This window comes from Coregonus lavaretus (assembly GCF_964263955.1).
Source record: "Coregonus lavaretus genome assembly, chromosome: 11".
In the NCBI taxonomy this organism is placed as follows: Eukaryota; Metazoa; Chordata; class Actinopteri; order Salmoniformes; family Salmonidae; genus Coregonus; species Coregonus lavaretus.
The window spans coordinates 9248761-9264620 of NC_139998.1; the positions used below are offsets into that span (position 1 = coordinate 9248761).

Genomic DNA, 15860 nt, shown 5'->3' on the forward strand with positions numbered 1-15860 from the left:
AGGATGATACTTTTTTTGACGAGCATGACCTTATTTATATTACATCATACTGAATGACTGTCATGCATATTCCATTCACCCAGCTCAATGTAACATCAATAGGTTTAGGCTACTACATGATACTCTAATTCTCCATATACCCCATCATGAGGTTGCTACAACCTAGCCTATGAATGAAACTTTACAACGCAGGTGCACAGGTCGAGATAATTTTTTGTAATCAAGGTGACAGACACTGACACATTCAATACCACCTTGCACACTCTTGCCTGCATCTAGCTAATCTAGGGTGCAATCATTAGTCCAACAGAGTTTCTATTGGACAAATTCAGGTATGTTTATCCCTGTTTCGTTCCATTTGCTTCCGTTTAAGAAACGTTTTTCAACAGAATCAGCAGAATGAATACACCCCTGACCACATGTAAACACAGTTCACTTTCATAGCAGCCACATGCAAACAGCATGATCACTGCTCGCTGTAATTCCTTCTCACATTTATGCACTCTCCCCCTCTCTCACCTTTTCTCTTCACTTGTGGACTTCAGTGAACAACACATCAGCTGTTTGTGACCAGGTGGAAAAACCTTTCCAAGCCAAACCTTCATATCATAACCACTAACCGCTACACACAGCCTACATTGCTGTCACCATATTATCTAACATCGTAGTCAACATAGCTAATAGAACTAACACATTAGTAAACCCGCTAGAGTCATGCAGTACAGTGTACAGTCAGCAAGCAGTTTAGCAGTTACACCGGCGGGCCCAGGTGTCAATAAATTAATAAAACCAAAAGCTTACTATGATTTGGAAGAGTTACAGTGTTGGATAGCCATATATCCAGCTAGCTAACATAGCATCCCTTTCTGTTTGAGCAGGGTGTTTGAGTAGGCTAAACTAGCTAGCTAGCTAGCTAAGTAATTGAAAATGAAAATGAAAAAAAAAACACTACTATATATAGAGTTGAAGTCGGAGGTTTACATACACCTTAGCCAAATACATTTAAACTCAGTTTTTCCTGTCAGAATTCCTGAAATTTAATCCTGGTAAAAATTCCCTGTCTTAGGTCAGTTAGGATCACCACTTTATTTAAAGAATGTGAAATGTCAGAATAATAGTAGAGAGAATTATTTATTTCAGCTTTTATTTCTTTCATCACATTCCCAGTGGGTCAGAAGTTTACATACACTCAATTAGTATTTGGTAGCATTGGCTTTAAATTGTTTAACTTGGGTCAAACATTTTGGGTAGTCTTCCACAAGCTTCCCACAATAAGTTGGGTGAATTTTGGCCAATTCCTCCTGACAGAGCTGAGGTAACTGAGTCAGGTTTGTAGGCCTCCTTACTCGCACACGCTTTGTCAGTTCTGCCCATAAATGTTCTATAGGATTGAGGTCAGGGCTTTGTGGTGGCCACTCCAATACCTTGACTTTGTTGTCCTTAAGCCATTTTGCTACAACTTTGGAAATATGCTAGGGGTCATTGTCCATTTGGAAGACCCATGTGCGACCAAGCTTTAACTTCCTGACTGATGTCTTGAGATGTTGCTTCAATATATCCACATAATTTTCCTTCCTCATGATGCCATCTATTTTGTGAAGTGCACCAGTCCCTCCTGCAGCAAAGCACCCCCACAGCATGATGCTGCCACCCCTGTGCTTCACGGTTGGGATGGTGTTCTTCGGCTTGCAAGCTACCCCCTTTTTCCTCCAAACATAACGATGGTCATTATGGCCAAACAGTTCTGTTTTTGTTTCATCAAACCAGAGGACATTTCTCCAAAAAGTACAATCTTTGTCCCCATGTGCAGTTGCAAACCGTAGTCTGGCTTTTTTATGGCGGTTTTGGAGCAGTGGCTTCTTCCTTGCTGAGCAGCCTTTCAGGTTATGTCGATATAGGACTCGTTTTACTGTGGATATAGATACTTTTGTACCTGTTTCCTCCAGCATCTTCACAAGGTCCTTTGTTGTTGTTCTGGGATTGATTTGCATGTTTTGCACCAAAGTACGTTCATCTCCTTCCTGAGCGGTATGACGGCTGCGTGGTCCCAGGTGTTTATACTTGCGTACTATTGTTTGTACAGTTGAACGTGGTACCTTCAGGCGTTTGGAAATTGCTCCCAAGGATGAACCAGACTTGTGGAGGTCTACAATTTTTTTCTGAGGTCTTGGCTGATTTCTTTTGATTTTCCCATGATGTCAAGCAAAGAGGCACTGTGTTTGAAGGTAGGCCTTGAAATACATCCACAGGTACACCTCCAATTGACTCAAACGATGTCAATTAGCCTATCAGAAGCTTCTAAAGCCATGACATCATTTTCTGTAATTTTCCAAGCTGTTTAAAGGCACCGTCAACATAGTGTATGTAAACTTCTGACCCACTGGAATTGTGTTACAGTGAATTATAAGTTAAATAATCTGTCTGTAAACAATTGTGTCATGCACAAAGTAGATAACTTTTGCCTTTGATAAGACTTGCCAAAACTATAATTTGTTAACAAGACATTTGTGGAGTGGTTGAAAAACGAGTTTTAATGACTCCAACCTAAGTGTATGTAAACTTCCGACTTCAACTCTAGATAGCTCTCTCTCTCTCTCCCTCTCTCTTGCATCTCCTTCATTTTTAAAGACGTTTATTTGTTCACAACTGTTAAAGTATTGTCTTTTTCTCTCTTTGAGTCAACTACTCACCACATGTTATGCACCGCAGTGCTAGCTAGCTGTAGCTTATGCTTTCAGTACTAGATTCATTCTCTGATCCTTTGATTGGGTGGACAAAATGTCAGTTCATGCTGCATGAGCTCTGATAGGTTGGAGGACGTCCTTTGGAAGTTGTCATAATTACTGTGTAAATCCATGGAAGGGGGTGAGAACCATGAGCCTCCTAGGTTTTGTATTGAAGTCAATGTACCCAGAGGAGGACAGAAATGAGCTGTCCTCCGGCTACACCATTGTGCTACCCTACAGAGTGCTGTTAAGGCTACTCTAGACCATTGCAAAACATAGTGTTTTAATCAATTATTTGGTGACATGAACATATTTAGTATAGTTTGATCTAAAAATAGCTTTTTTAATGTTTCACAATTTTTATTTTTATGAATTTCACTGAGGATGGTCCTTCTCTTCCTCCTCTGAGGAGCCTCCACGGATGTACACACCTACATTCCCGTATCACATGTGTTGTTAGGATTTGGGATTGGGTGTGTCTTTCCCAATTGGTTTCTCTCCCATTATTATTGTTAACAGGATTTGTTTCAGTTCTGACTGTACGCTGTCTTTCATTATAAGGTAGTAGAGGTATTCACTCCCCAACTTAACCCCTGTAATTCACACAATGTCTTCAAGTCCTGTATCCGTTTGTTTGCCTAATAGATTACATTAGGCTATACGTAATCACTCTGAGCTCACGTTTGTGCTGAAATAAGTGTGCTTGCTGTATATTAGTCATTTAGACAAGACATTAGGGGGTTTGAGAGAGAGAGAGAGAGAGAGAGAGAGAGAGAGAGAGAGAGAGAGAGAGAGAGAGAGAGAGAGAGAGAGAGAGAGAGAGAGAGAGAGAGAGAGAGAGAGAGAGAGAGAGTGCTTGCTGTATATTAGTCATTTAGACAAGACATTAGGGGGTTTGAGAGAGAGAGAGAGAGAGAGAGAGAGAGAGAGAGAGAGAGAGAGAGAGAGAGAGAGAGAGAGAGAGAGAATCACAATGTTAGTTTGTCTGTGGTGAGATGACCCAAACAGTGTAATAGAATACAGTGGCTTGCGAAAGTATTCACCCCCCTTGGCATTTTTCCTATTTTGTTGCCTTAAAACCTGGAATTAAAATGGATTTTGGGGGGGATTGTATCATTTCATTTACACAACATGCCTACCACTTTGAAGATGCAAAATATTTTTTCTTGTGAAACAAACAAGAAATAAGACCAAAAAAAAGAAAACTTGAGCGTGCATAACTATTCACCCCCCAAAAAAGGCAATACTTTGTAGAGACACCTTTTGCAGCAATTACAGCTGCAAGTCTCTAGGGGTATGTCTCTATAAGCTTGGCACATCTAGCCACTAGGACTTTTGCCCATTCTTCAAGGCAAAACTGCTCCAGCTCCTTCAAGTTGGATGGGTTCCGCTGGTGTACAGCAATCTTTAAGTCATACCACAGATTCTCAATTGGATTGAAGTCTGGGCTTTGACTAGGCCATTCCAAGACATTTAAATGTTTCCCCTTAAACCACTCGAGTGTTGCTTTAGCAGTATGCTTAGGGTCATTGTCCTGCTGGAAGGTGAACCTCCGTCCCAGTTTCACATCTCTGGAAGACTGAAACAGGTTTCCCTCAAGAATTTCCTTGTATTTAGCGCCATCCATCATTCCTTCAATTCTGACCAGTTTCCCAGTTCCTGCCGATGAAAAACATCCCCACAGCATGATGCTGCCACCACCATGCTTCACTGTGGGGATGGTGTTCTTGGGGTGATGAGAGGTGTTGGGTTTGCGCCAGACATAGCGTTTTCCTTGATGGCCAAAAAGCTCCATTTTAGTCTCATCTGACCAGAGTACCTTCTTCCATAAGTTTGGGGAGTCTCCCACATGGCTTTTGGCGAACACCAAACGTGTTTGCTTATTTTTGTCTTTAAGCAATGGCTTTTTTCTGGCCACTTCCGTAAAGCACAGCTCTGTGGAGTGTACGGCTTAAAGTGGTCCTATGGACAGATACTCCAATCTCCGATGTGGAGCTTTGCAGCTCCTTCAGGGTTATATTTCGTCTCTTTGTTACCTCTCTGATTAATGCCCTCCTTGCCTGGTCCGTGAGTTTTGGTGGGCGGCCCTCTCTTGACAGTTTTGTTGTGGTGCCATATTCTTTCCATTTTTTATAATGGATTTAATGGTGCTCCGTGGGATGTTCAAAGTTTATGATATTTTTTTATAACCCAACCCTGATCTGTACTTCTCCACAACTTTGTCCCTGACCTGTTTGGAGAGCTCATTGGTCTTCGTGGTGCCGCTTGCTTGGTGGTGCCCCTTGCTTAGTGGTGTTGCAGACTCTGGGGCCTTTCAGAACAGGTGTATATATACTGTGATCATATGACAGATCATGTGACATTTAGATTGCACACAGGTGGACTTTATTTATCTAATTATGTGACTTCTGAAGGTAATTGGTTGCGCCAGGTCTTATTTAGGGGCTTCACAGCAAAGGGGGTGAATACATATGCACGCACCACTTTTCCAATATTTATTTATTGGAATTTTTTTAAACAAGTGATTTTTTCCATTTCATTTCACCAATTTGGACTATTTTGTGTATGTCCATTACATGAAATCAAATAAAAATCCATTTAAATTACAGGTTGTAATGCAACAAAATAGGAAAAACACCAAGGGGAATGAATACTTTTGCAAGGCACTGTACAGGAGGAGGCCTGAAGAGGAGCCCTGTGTCAAACTGTTGTTAGTTGTCTAGTCTGTCTAGGCAGAGTACATAGAAGACCAATTAGTGGGAAAATGTTCAGAATTGGACTGCCTGTCTAAATGCAGCCATACTGGACTCTGCCTGGTCAGGGTTGTGATGTATCATGCTTGAAAATCTAACCTTGAGTTGAGTGGTCAACTTGAATTGTCAGATTAATGGTCAACTTCATAAATATAATCACAAATGTAGGCCATAGTATTCTACAATTTTTCTACATCTTGCAGTTTTTAAGCACTAGGAATTCCTAGATTTGTATTTTGATTTTCCCACTTCTTGTATCACGGTCAGTAGTATACCCATCTCACTTGAATCTGGGTTCAGCTTGGCCAGCTCATCTAGTGGTTCATTATAATTTTAATTAGACCAGTGACCATAGAAGCCTGTGTACATGAACCCAAATGACATTCTACATTGACTCAGTGCCTGAGTTTCTAGGCATGCCTGTCTGTGAGCATGCAAAACAAAAGACAAACAAACGAAAAGTAAACAAACATTGGACTTGAATCAGTTGCTCTAACATTTTGTAACCATTTGGAGAGAGATTAAAATATGGCTAATCATAGGCAGGCTGCGACAAAAAAAAAACTGCAAAAAAAAACTTTGTTTGCTTTGAGTGATAAAAACTGACACTAAATCAGAGCTGACACTGTGGCTTTGGCTAGCTAGAGCCTTAACTGACGGGCTACTCCCAAGTCTTCTTATTATTCAGAACTAGGCTAAACAAGGCTGCTTTAGTCATTCCTCGTTGGTCTGAACAATGACTTTTTACTCGATTCGATTCTTAATTTCTACCATAATGATATTCAGATGATTTTCTTAAATAATTAATCAATGATGTTGATTGAAAGTCGTTTTCTTCTGAGCAACACAGTCTCAAAAAGCAAACCTATATTTATCCTAAATATACTATGTTTTTTAAATTCACTTTAAACATATCATTAATAGACACAATTTCCAACCCTACTTTATGGCAAACCCGCCGCAATGACAACCAACATCCTGTCCACTTTCAAGAACTTGCCGCTCATGGCAGCAGTCCTCAGTCTACCGCCCACCAACAGACCAAACTGCCGCGAACTTTTCGCATTTTCTCCTCAGCACGAGGCGGCATGGCGAGGTCACCTTAAGACAACCCCTGCACTCATTTTTATTTATTTTTTCTCGAGTGGCACCGTCCAACTCCGGGTATTATCATTGACCCGATAGCGAACCATAGATAAGTATGGTCTGCATGGCAGGTGGTATTGGCCCACGGTATTTCTTGCAGGCTTTTCCTCTTCAATGTAGCCCTATTACATTTATCTTCAATGTATCTTTAATTCATTCAAAGGTTATGAATAACCGTATTTCACGCCATTCTCAATTTTTGAATTGAGCCCATGTCACCCGTATTTTGCTAGCCTATGTGAAAGAATAGATACTGAAAAGGAAACACAGACACCCACACAAACACACAAGTTTACGCAATTATGCACAACATGATAATGCAGTGGTGTTGGCTAATACATTTGTCCACAAAATTGTTTCTCCCTGCCATATAAATTCACTAATGTGGTCGTCATCAAAACCATACCATGAATGCACTATTAACAATGTAAAAGGTAAATATATGATATCTGGCCATACTGACTTCATGGAGCCTACCTTTCGTTATGTCGTTTGGTCTGCTACATTGGACGGGGCATTGCATTCATTGCTTGTTAAAGATCCGTACAAGAATATGCAGGCCACATGGTTTCGTGCGAGTTCCAGTGAGTATATTGCTCCTATTTGAAGTTCCAGGGACTCTCACTAAATCCGATTAACGTTGCTGAACTTTGAGAGAAAGACACACAGAGAAACATGACACACAGATTCCATTGGCATGTCCATGTCATCACTGTACACGTCTTTATTCGTTTCCCTAAAGTAAAAAATATATTTTCCAAAGTGCCCTGTTATGATAAAATTCCCACTTCACAAATGTGCAGAACTATTAGCTAGGAAATACTGGAAGGCACACGCAAACTTGAGCTATTGCATTGGTCTAAATTCAATATGACTTTTAAGCACGAGCGCCTTATAATACGTATCATTCCATAATGATCCCTGCATTCTAAACTTTTTTGATCCCGTGTTAAAAACGGGCATATATAGATTCGATTTGATAATAATACATTTATTAAACTACAATGGCTCGCGCTTACAGTGTACTAATCCATGCATGCTTCAGGTATTATAGAATTATAACATATATCTGATATTGCAATATGTGCAATAGGCCCATGTTAAACCTAAAACAAACACTACATGTCACTGGATTAAAAAACCTTACATAGCCTAATCAGAATATTTTTTTGCTGCGTAAATGCAACAAATGTGCTGAAACGTGACAATGAAAATGCCAAACGAGGGAAACATGTATTATTATTATTATTATTAATAATAACAATAATAATAATAACAAGAATGCGTATTATGATGATGTTGATGATCATTATTATTATTATTATTATTAATATTAATATTATTATTATTAGTAGTAGTAGTAGTATTACTATTAGTATATAGGCTACTGTAGACCTAAGTAATTACCAAAATATTGCACACAGTGGAGAACTGTCTTTCAAAGTACACAAATAAATCAGTCTTAATTGCTAGGCCTATAATTTATCTAAAAAGCCACCAACAATTTGCATTGGCCTATAATTCATCATTTTAGAGAACGTATTGCATTTAAAAGCATCGTTTTGATGTCTAAAACGTTTTAGATGTTTTTCATATCTCCATAAGTCGTTATACTGTGAATTTATATTTTCCAAAATATATTGCCACGAAAGTAGTTATTCCGATTATTACAGCAATAGGCCGAATTCGACCAGAAACTTGAATTACCAAGTGAGTGTAGAAGACGAACTTCCGTTTGAATTAGCCATGCTCTCTTACAAATTGTATTTGCAGTCTCAACTTGCAGTAGGCTAGATAAATCATTAGACTACCTCTCTTTATTTGGGGTGTCTAAACATGTTGTAAATTAAAGTTAATTTCATTGTTTGCTTTTAGATATTTTCTAGGGTCTCGAATCATAATGTGTGTTTGGTTTGGATTGTAGGAGGAGTTATAACTAACTTCTCCATATTCAAATGTAGGGTGGCTTCTTCAAGGAACCCCCTCTCCCTCCCTTTATAAAGAGACCATAGCTAGTGCCTTTAAGACTAGACAAATTAACGGCTTTGGCGAATTATTATCTTACCAGGGTAGCCTATATAGATCCTCAATTTTGTCGAACCTCAACAGAAATTCTATATGGTCAGTTGACAAGGTTCGTTTGAGAGACGGGATCTGGGGAAGAAGAAGATGATGATGGAATACATTAATGATAAATTCGCATTGAAAAGTCAAGCGATTAAGGGCAGCGACTATTACATGGGCTCTGGCAGCGGTCTGGACCAAGTTATGGAGAGTTTGGACAGTGTACAGTACTACAGCAAAACCTCGCCCAAGTGTGTGCATGCTTTCGGGCTACAGACCACCGAGCACCACACCCGAATGGAGCGGTCCTCGCCGTGTGGAGACCAAAACGGTTAGTTACTTGCCCCTTTTCACTGTCCATGTGTAAAGCGTTGCCAAAAATATTTTTCAACTGCCGCTGAAATGTGTTTGCTAGATGTGTTGTTGATGAGACTTGTAAGGCTATACCTGCAGGCTGTAAGTAAAAGCGTTACCCAAGTTTTATTGAAACAAATATGTATTAGGTTATTTTACGCATGTTATTTTAGCATTCAAATAGTATTGTGCCTGTGAAACGAAGATGGTAGGCTGCATAATTTCATCATTATGTGCCATATCTCAAACAAGTGATTTTTTTTAGGTGTTATGTAATTCTTATTGCTCTGTCCAAAAAAAAACTTTTAAATGTAAGAAAGCTATTGGATTGAGCCATTTAGGTTTTTTTTATATTGCCAAATTGGGAATACATTGAAAGAGCAATGGGCAGATGTGATCATATTTAAAATGTCATACAATTATAAATATCCTAGAAAGTGTGGTTTTGTAAATATGTGTTTCTGGCTTTGTCAATAATAATATTAATATCAACCATCATCAAAACTGAAATGCAACCGTGCAAATCTGTTTACATTAACTGCATATAGGTTAGAGAACAAATGGGCTTATACATCTCTTACATTAAATATATTTGTCAATATTCTTTATAGGCCTATCACTTGCATGTTGTGCAAATATTACCTTTTAATGTAGCATCTGCCAGCCAGCATATATGCCTGTATTGTTGCATTATCGGCGTTATTCTGCTAAAACTGTTGAGCTAACGTGTTATTTTAATTATGCCTATTAAATGAAAATAAAACATTGTTAAAGTAGCCCTATTATCTAAATAACCCTATTTTTAGCTATATTTTTTATTTATACTAATACAATATAGAAACATTGATGTATAATATTAATAATAATACTTTTCTATTTCTTTCCTATAGCGAATTATGGTGTCCCCAAAACTGAAGAAGATACCTTGCACGTGGACCTCGGGAGGTCGATAGAGAACTGTTGCAATCTGAGGGCCTCGCGGTTAACGGCAGGTCAGGAGAAAACGGATTTGGACGAAATCAGTGACAAGTGTGACAGTAACGTATCGAGCAGTAAGAAGCGGCGGCATAGGACGACGTTCACGAGCGCACAGCTGGAGGAGTTGGAGAAGGTGTTTCAGAAAACTCATTACCCAGACGTTTATGTGAGAGAACAGCTGGCGATGAGAACGGAGCTAACTGAGGCCAGAGTGCAGGTAGGTCTGCTTTACTCTCACTTTCATTCAGTTATTCTCTAGGCCAGGGGTTCCCAAACTTTTCCACAGCATTGGGGAACATCCCGCGCCCGCCCCTTCGCACGCGCCACGTCTTTTTCTATGGGCACAAGCACTGTTCATGACACACTGTTCACATCCCTCTTGTTGGTGGAGAGAATTTAGCAGCTTTAAAAATTATTTCCTGCAATTCTACAAGTTTTGTCATGGGGTGCAAAGAGTATGTTGCAGTTTTAAAGCTAATTTTATTGCAATTATATACATTTTGCCATGTCTAATGTGCATTCATGTGATATTTGAGTGACTAAAACATTTCAACAATATCTATAGGCAAAATAAACTAAATAAAAAAACGTTAGCTGACAAGAGGAACTGATGATGCACTACCCAATTTCGAAATTGCACCACCTGCATTCTACTATTACAACTTTCAAGAGGAAATTTAAAGCCGGACTGAGTTCCTTTAAAAAAAAAAACAACAACAACATGATATTACTGTGAATCACAAATGTAAGCACGTTATTTAAAATTAATTGTATCTCTGAGTGCTTAGGTAAGGCCTATTAGGCCTATGTGCCATCAAATATTGGCTAAAGACAACGTCATGCTGAAAAAGAAGGGTAGCCTTCACTACATATTGGCCAAGTAGCCTAGGCTATAGCCTAAGCCTATAGCTCAGTTATTCTTAGGATAAGATTGATTATATTTCTCTCTATTTCTCCCTCTAGGTGTGGTTTCAAAACAGAAGAGCCAAGTGGAGGAAAAGAGAACGTTATGGGCAGATTCAACAGGCAAAAAGTCATTTTGCAGCGACATATGACATATCAGTGTTGCCAAGGACGGATAGCTACTCACAGGCAAGTTTGGCTTTTACCAGAGACACAATTTAATTACCACTATTGAATCCTTTTTGGTAGACTAGTCATCATATGGAATTAATCATTTGATTTTGGTGTAATACTTGGTAATTGTTAACAATAATTAGAGCCTATCATGCGTATTTAGCCACACTAACTTTTTGTTTGTATTTTCAAGAGTAGCCTAGGTAGGCTAGTAGCCTACACATTCACTATATTAAATCAAATGATAGTGCTCTTGCCTGCCACCGCACCTTGATAGATTGAGCATCTTTGACATAGGCCTATATTAATAAGATGTATAAGGCTATGCACCATATTTCAGATAAGACTTTGATCGTTGATTAGAATGTATCTCGGCAAACCATTGAAATTAATGGCATCTTAGATTTCTCTGAAAATGATTTATCCAGTCGATGGGACGAGGCTAGTTTAGGCCTATGGGCTTTTAAAAGGGCAATCCCTGACTGCTACATTATTTTTTGGTATTTCATATTGTGATCTATATACCCATTGATTCTGAAATAATATAATTTGTTAATTCCTCATGAGCTTAGTTCAATTGTCTTACCTTATTAGAACCCAAAATATAAGCTTGTTTTACTCCTTTGTTTGTAAATTTTGTAATTGTAAACAAATACTGTATAGCCTCAAAACATGCTTAAGGGCAGTACTTGCATCCATATAGCTCTGTCCATGAATTTGAGAGTGGTTCAATTTCTCCAGGCCCATCTCTCAGCTATTTACCAAATCAGTGGCGGGGTGACGGCTTACTTATTGTTTGAACTGCAGATTGCCCCTTTAAAGCGAACATAAAACATAAAGCCATAAGGGGCTGCCAGAACGCATCCCTTTAAAACATAAGTTATGAAGCAAACCTACCCTTTTAAATGATGATACATTTCTGTATCTCTGACCCTTCTAAATCCTTTGGTGGGGTGTGGTCACTGTAGAACCCGTTTGGTGCTTTTATAACACATGTAGGATAGGCTATAGCCTACACTTACAGACTAACATCTAACAACATCGAGGCTATATTGTTGAAGAGGATAAGCGTTTGAAGATGTAGGTCTAAAGCCGTGCATGGCCTCAGGCTCTAAATGCCCTGGCCTAAATCCAGGCCCGAATTCTGTGCCACATATTCTGTTCCTTCTGATATGTTTCCTGTATAAACACTTGAATAAATCTCCTCTAATATAGTTTATCCAGATTACTTACTATAGAGGGTACTGACCATAGAGATCCTAATAAATTACTAGAGGGGCTATGTAATGAACCCTAAACGTTCCAGAATGGGAGTATAATGGCAGCCATATTGGTCAGGGAGAAATCCAAACCCATCTAATTGGAATGAATGGCAGTAGAGGCATAATCCTACAGTAATTTTACTTAAGCATTAAAACAAAAGTAGGCTAAGGCATGTGATAGGCTAAATCAGAAATTGTGTAATATGATTACTGTCAACCTAAAATATTGTCATATAATTATAAATACAGTTTACACAGGTTTTATAGCCTACCAATTTTATGTAGGGTATAAATAGCTTCTAAAATATATTTAAACAGACTAAATGTCTAAATTTAGGTTTTCTTGGAAAGCTGTGAGTGCTATTATATGCATTTACAACTTGTCTAAGTCCTATAATCAACTGATTTCAACCAGTGTATGGCTGTGGATTGACTGCATTATTTGAATGGAACGTTGGCATATTGGCAGTTAATTTGAAAAATGTATGGAATTATTCCTCTAAAACTGGCTGCCTAGCTAGCTAACAAACATACAGCACAGATCAATTCTTCAAATTCATTATTTTACACTATCTTATCACAGCACTGGCAAACCATGATTGACCAACTCCCTGACCAAAATGGCTGGGCCCGGTTGCATATAACACCTTAAGTAAATTTCTCCTTATCTTGTGGTCCTCTGTAGCTCAGCTGGTTAGAGCACGGCGCTTGTAACGCCAAGGTAGTGGGTTCGATCCCCGGGACCACCCATACACAAAAAAAAAAAATGTATGCACGCATTACTGTAAGTCGCTTTGGATAAAAGCGTCTGCTAAATGGCATATTATTATTATTATTATTATTATTTTCCCATAAAGTAGCCTTAACTTTAAGTCAGTTGCACAAAACATTTTAAGGTACATTTCCCCCTTAAATTAAGTGAAAATGTTAAGGGTGCCCACGAGGTCCCTTAACTGCTTCATTCAGTATGGATGTTAATGTAAACACCATTTGTGGAGGTGAATGTTGCTTTCATCTGCTCTGGGGATGTAGCTCAGTTGGTAGAGCATGGCGTTTGCAACACCAGGGTTGTGGGTTCGATAAAATAATGTATGTGCTAACTGTAAGTCGCTCTGGATAAGAGCATCTGCTAAATGACTAAAATGTAAATGTAAATGTTACAAAAGGAAAACATCAACCAGCTAGCTACTTAGCCAAACAATGGAAGGTACACAATCTATGTCTACAAAGCTAGCTGGCTAGTTAGCTATAGCTACTCTGTAAGCTAGCTTGATGTACTAGAAAGTAATATAAACAAGTTGAGAAAAAACTAACTACAAGAAACATGTTTTATTGTCTTCTGAAGCAATTTTGTTATCCTGTCTTGATTGTAGAAGTTATATTTTGTTATATCACACTGAAAGCGATCTCTTTGACTAGATTAGTCAGTGAATCAGGCCATCTCTATGGTAACCAGATACTCTTTCTGCCATACATACATGCCTTTAAACTACCATAAAAACCCTCAAATATGCCCTTAGCTAAATAAATATTTGAGGGGCTCTATGCAACACCCTTAAACAATTCCCTTAGGTAAGGGGAAATTATTCCTTCAGGCAAACCCTTAAGGGAAACACTTCAGATATTTAATGCAACCAGGCCCTGATCTTTATCCCATCATAAGAAGGTTCATGTCCATTCTAGTGTTCTAATTCCTAATGCTATGGTACAGAGCGTAAGTAGGGGATTGAAGTATGCCAATGTATCTTACTGTTTGATTTACAGCCATGTTCAAAGTTGATGATTTCTTCCTTGTAAATACTGTAGGGGGGAACATAAATTGCATTTTTGTGTGTTGGACGTGGACATTTCTATGAAAAAGCAGTGTCTGGATCTGTTTTAAAATATTACATTTGTGCCAAAAAATGTACTATATTTACAGATCATTGACGTCATATATAATATGCTTTCTGATGTCATATGTTTATGGAAATAATTTTGATTACAACCAGTTGAAAATGAAATGAAATTCCCATGCAAAGCTAAACAAACCGTCATTGCATATGACCACCAAACCATACCAAAATCTACACCCCCACCACAATTAATTATGTTTCTAGTATTTGCTAGATATGTCTGTAAACCAACGTTTGGCAGGGATGTTACAGTAGTTGCAAGGGAAAGGATGGGTGCAGATACTGATCTTAGAGATGTGATATTCCCTAATTAATCAGGAATACAATTTCTGACATCTGGACTGGTAGCCTTCTCCTTGATTTTCTATTATGTCCTTGAAATCAGAATTCTAAACTTAGGCTATATACTGTAGGCTATCTGAAGTAGCCTGTTGTAGAGTTACACATTTGGATGAAATGGTATATCATATATTATCATTGTCTAAAACTGATAAATACTTTGTCAAAGAAAATGTGTCCTTAATAGAATTGATGAGAAGAAAATAGAAAACCTTTATAATCCACACAATCTGGGGCTTCATTGTGGCATACACATAACATTCAAAACGTCAGGAGCAATTCATAATCAAGATCATTCAACTTTCCTGGTAGAATAGAAAGGTCAATAAATAACCAGATAAATTACCTATAATTTCCCTTCCCAGATCCCCAACAACCTGTGGCCCAGCCCTGCTCCCAGTGGCTCGGTGGTGTCCTCCTGCATGCTCCCCCGTGGATCTCCTCCCTGTGTAACCTCCTACTCCCACTCCTCCCGCTCCGCAGCCGACCACGGGTATGTGGGCTTCCCCAACCAGCAGAACCAGTTTGGACACGTCTCCCTCAATAACTTTTTCACGGCTGACTCCCTCCTCACGCCCTCACCCAACGGACATCCATTCGAGGCCAAGCCTGAGTTTGAGAGACGCTCATCCAGCATCGCCGTCCTGCGGATGAAGGCCAAGGAACACGCGGCTAACATATCCTGGGCCATGTGATGGGGATTGTGAACGTTCCGTCCGCCCAACCGACTGACTCACAGCCACTCTAACTTTAACATTAATACTACGCACAATAATTATATCCCCAACGTTGTATGACTGACAGAGAACTGACTGTGACACCGGATTGATGGAAGAGGACTTCCTTAAATTTGAATGATGTAGGCCTAGATGCTGATCGATGACTAGCCATCTGCTGGAGAGACATGCTCCTCAAGGGGTCAACAAACTGTCAGGTCAGAGGACAGAGATGATGAACTGATACAAGGTTATTAAAGGTCACCTGATCAAGGTTGAGCTGTGAGTGCATATCAGTTTAATCCACACAGACAACACTTACTTTCAGGTTCACAACCGATGTGAAAGAGGAATGGAAGCACTCCCCTAAGTGGGCCCTTTTTGCCAATTATTATTCATAATAAGGCACAATGTGTTGCTGAGAACGTGGTCCTCTATGGCTTTTACACTCAACTTCGGTTTGTCCTACACTGTAGGACCTACAGTACAAGTGTTGAACTGTGTATATTGTCATTCCCTGTGCTTTCTAATTTCATTACCCCATGCAGCT

At 39.1% G+C, this 15860-nt stretch overlaps 1 protein-coding gene across 1 annotated transcript; it reads left to right on the top strand.

The window, feature by feature from the left end:
• Positions 1-8794: 8794 nt before the first annotated feature.
• LOC311137090 (ALX homeobox protein 1-like) lies at positions 8795-15289 on the top strand (the record flags this gene model as incomplete). Its single annotated transcript, XM_084171423.1, has 4 exons — positions 8795-9020; positions 9934-10238; positions 10985-11113; positions 14960-15289. 4 exons carry the CDS (start codon positions 8795-8797, stop codon positions 15287-15289), a joined length of 990 nt encoding a protein of 329 aa, XP_084027549.1.
• Between the last annotated feature and the right edge of the window lie 571 nt (positions 15290-15860).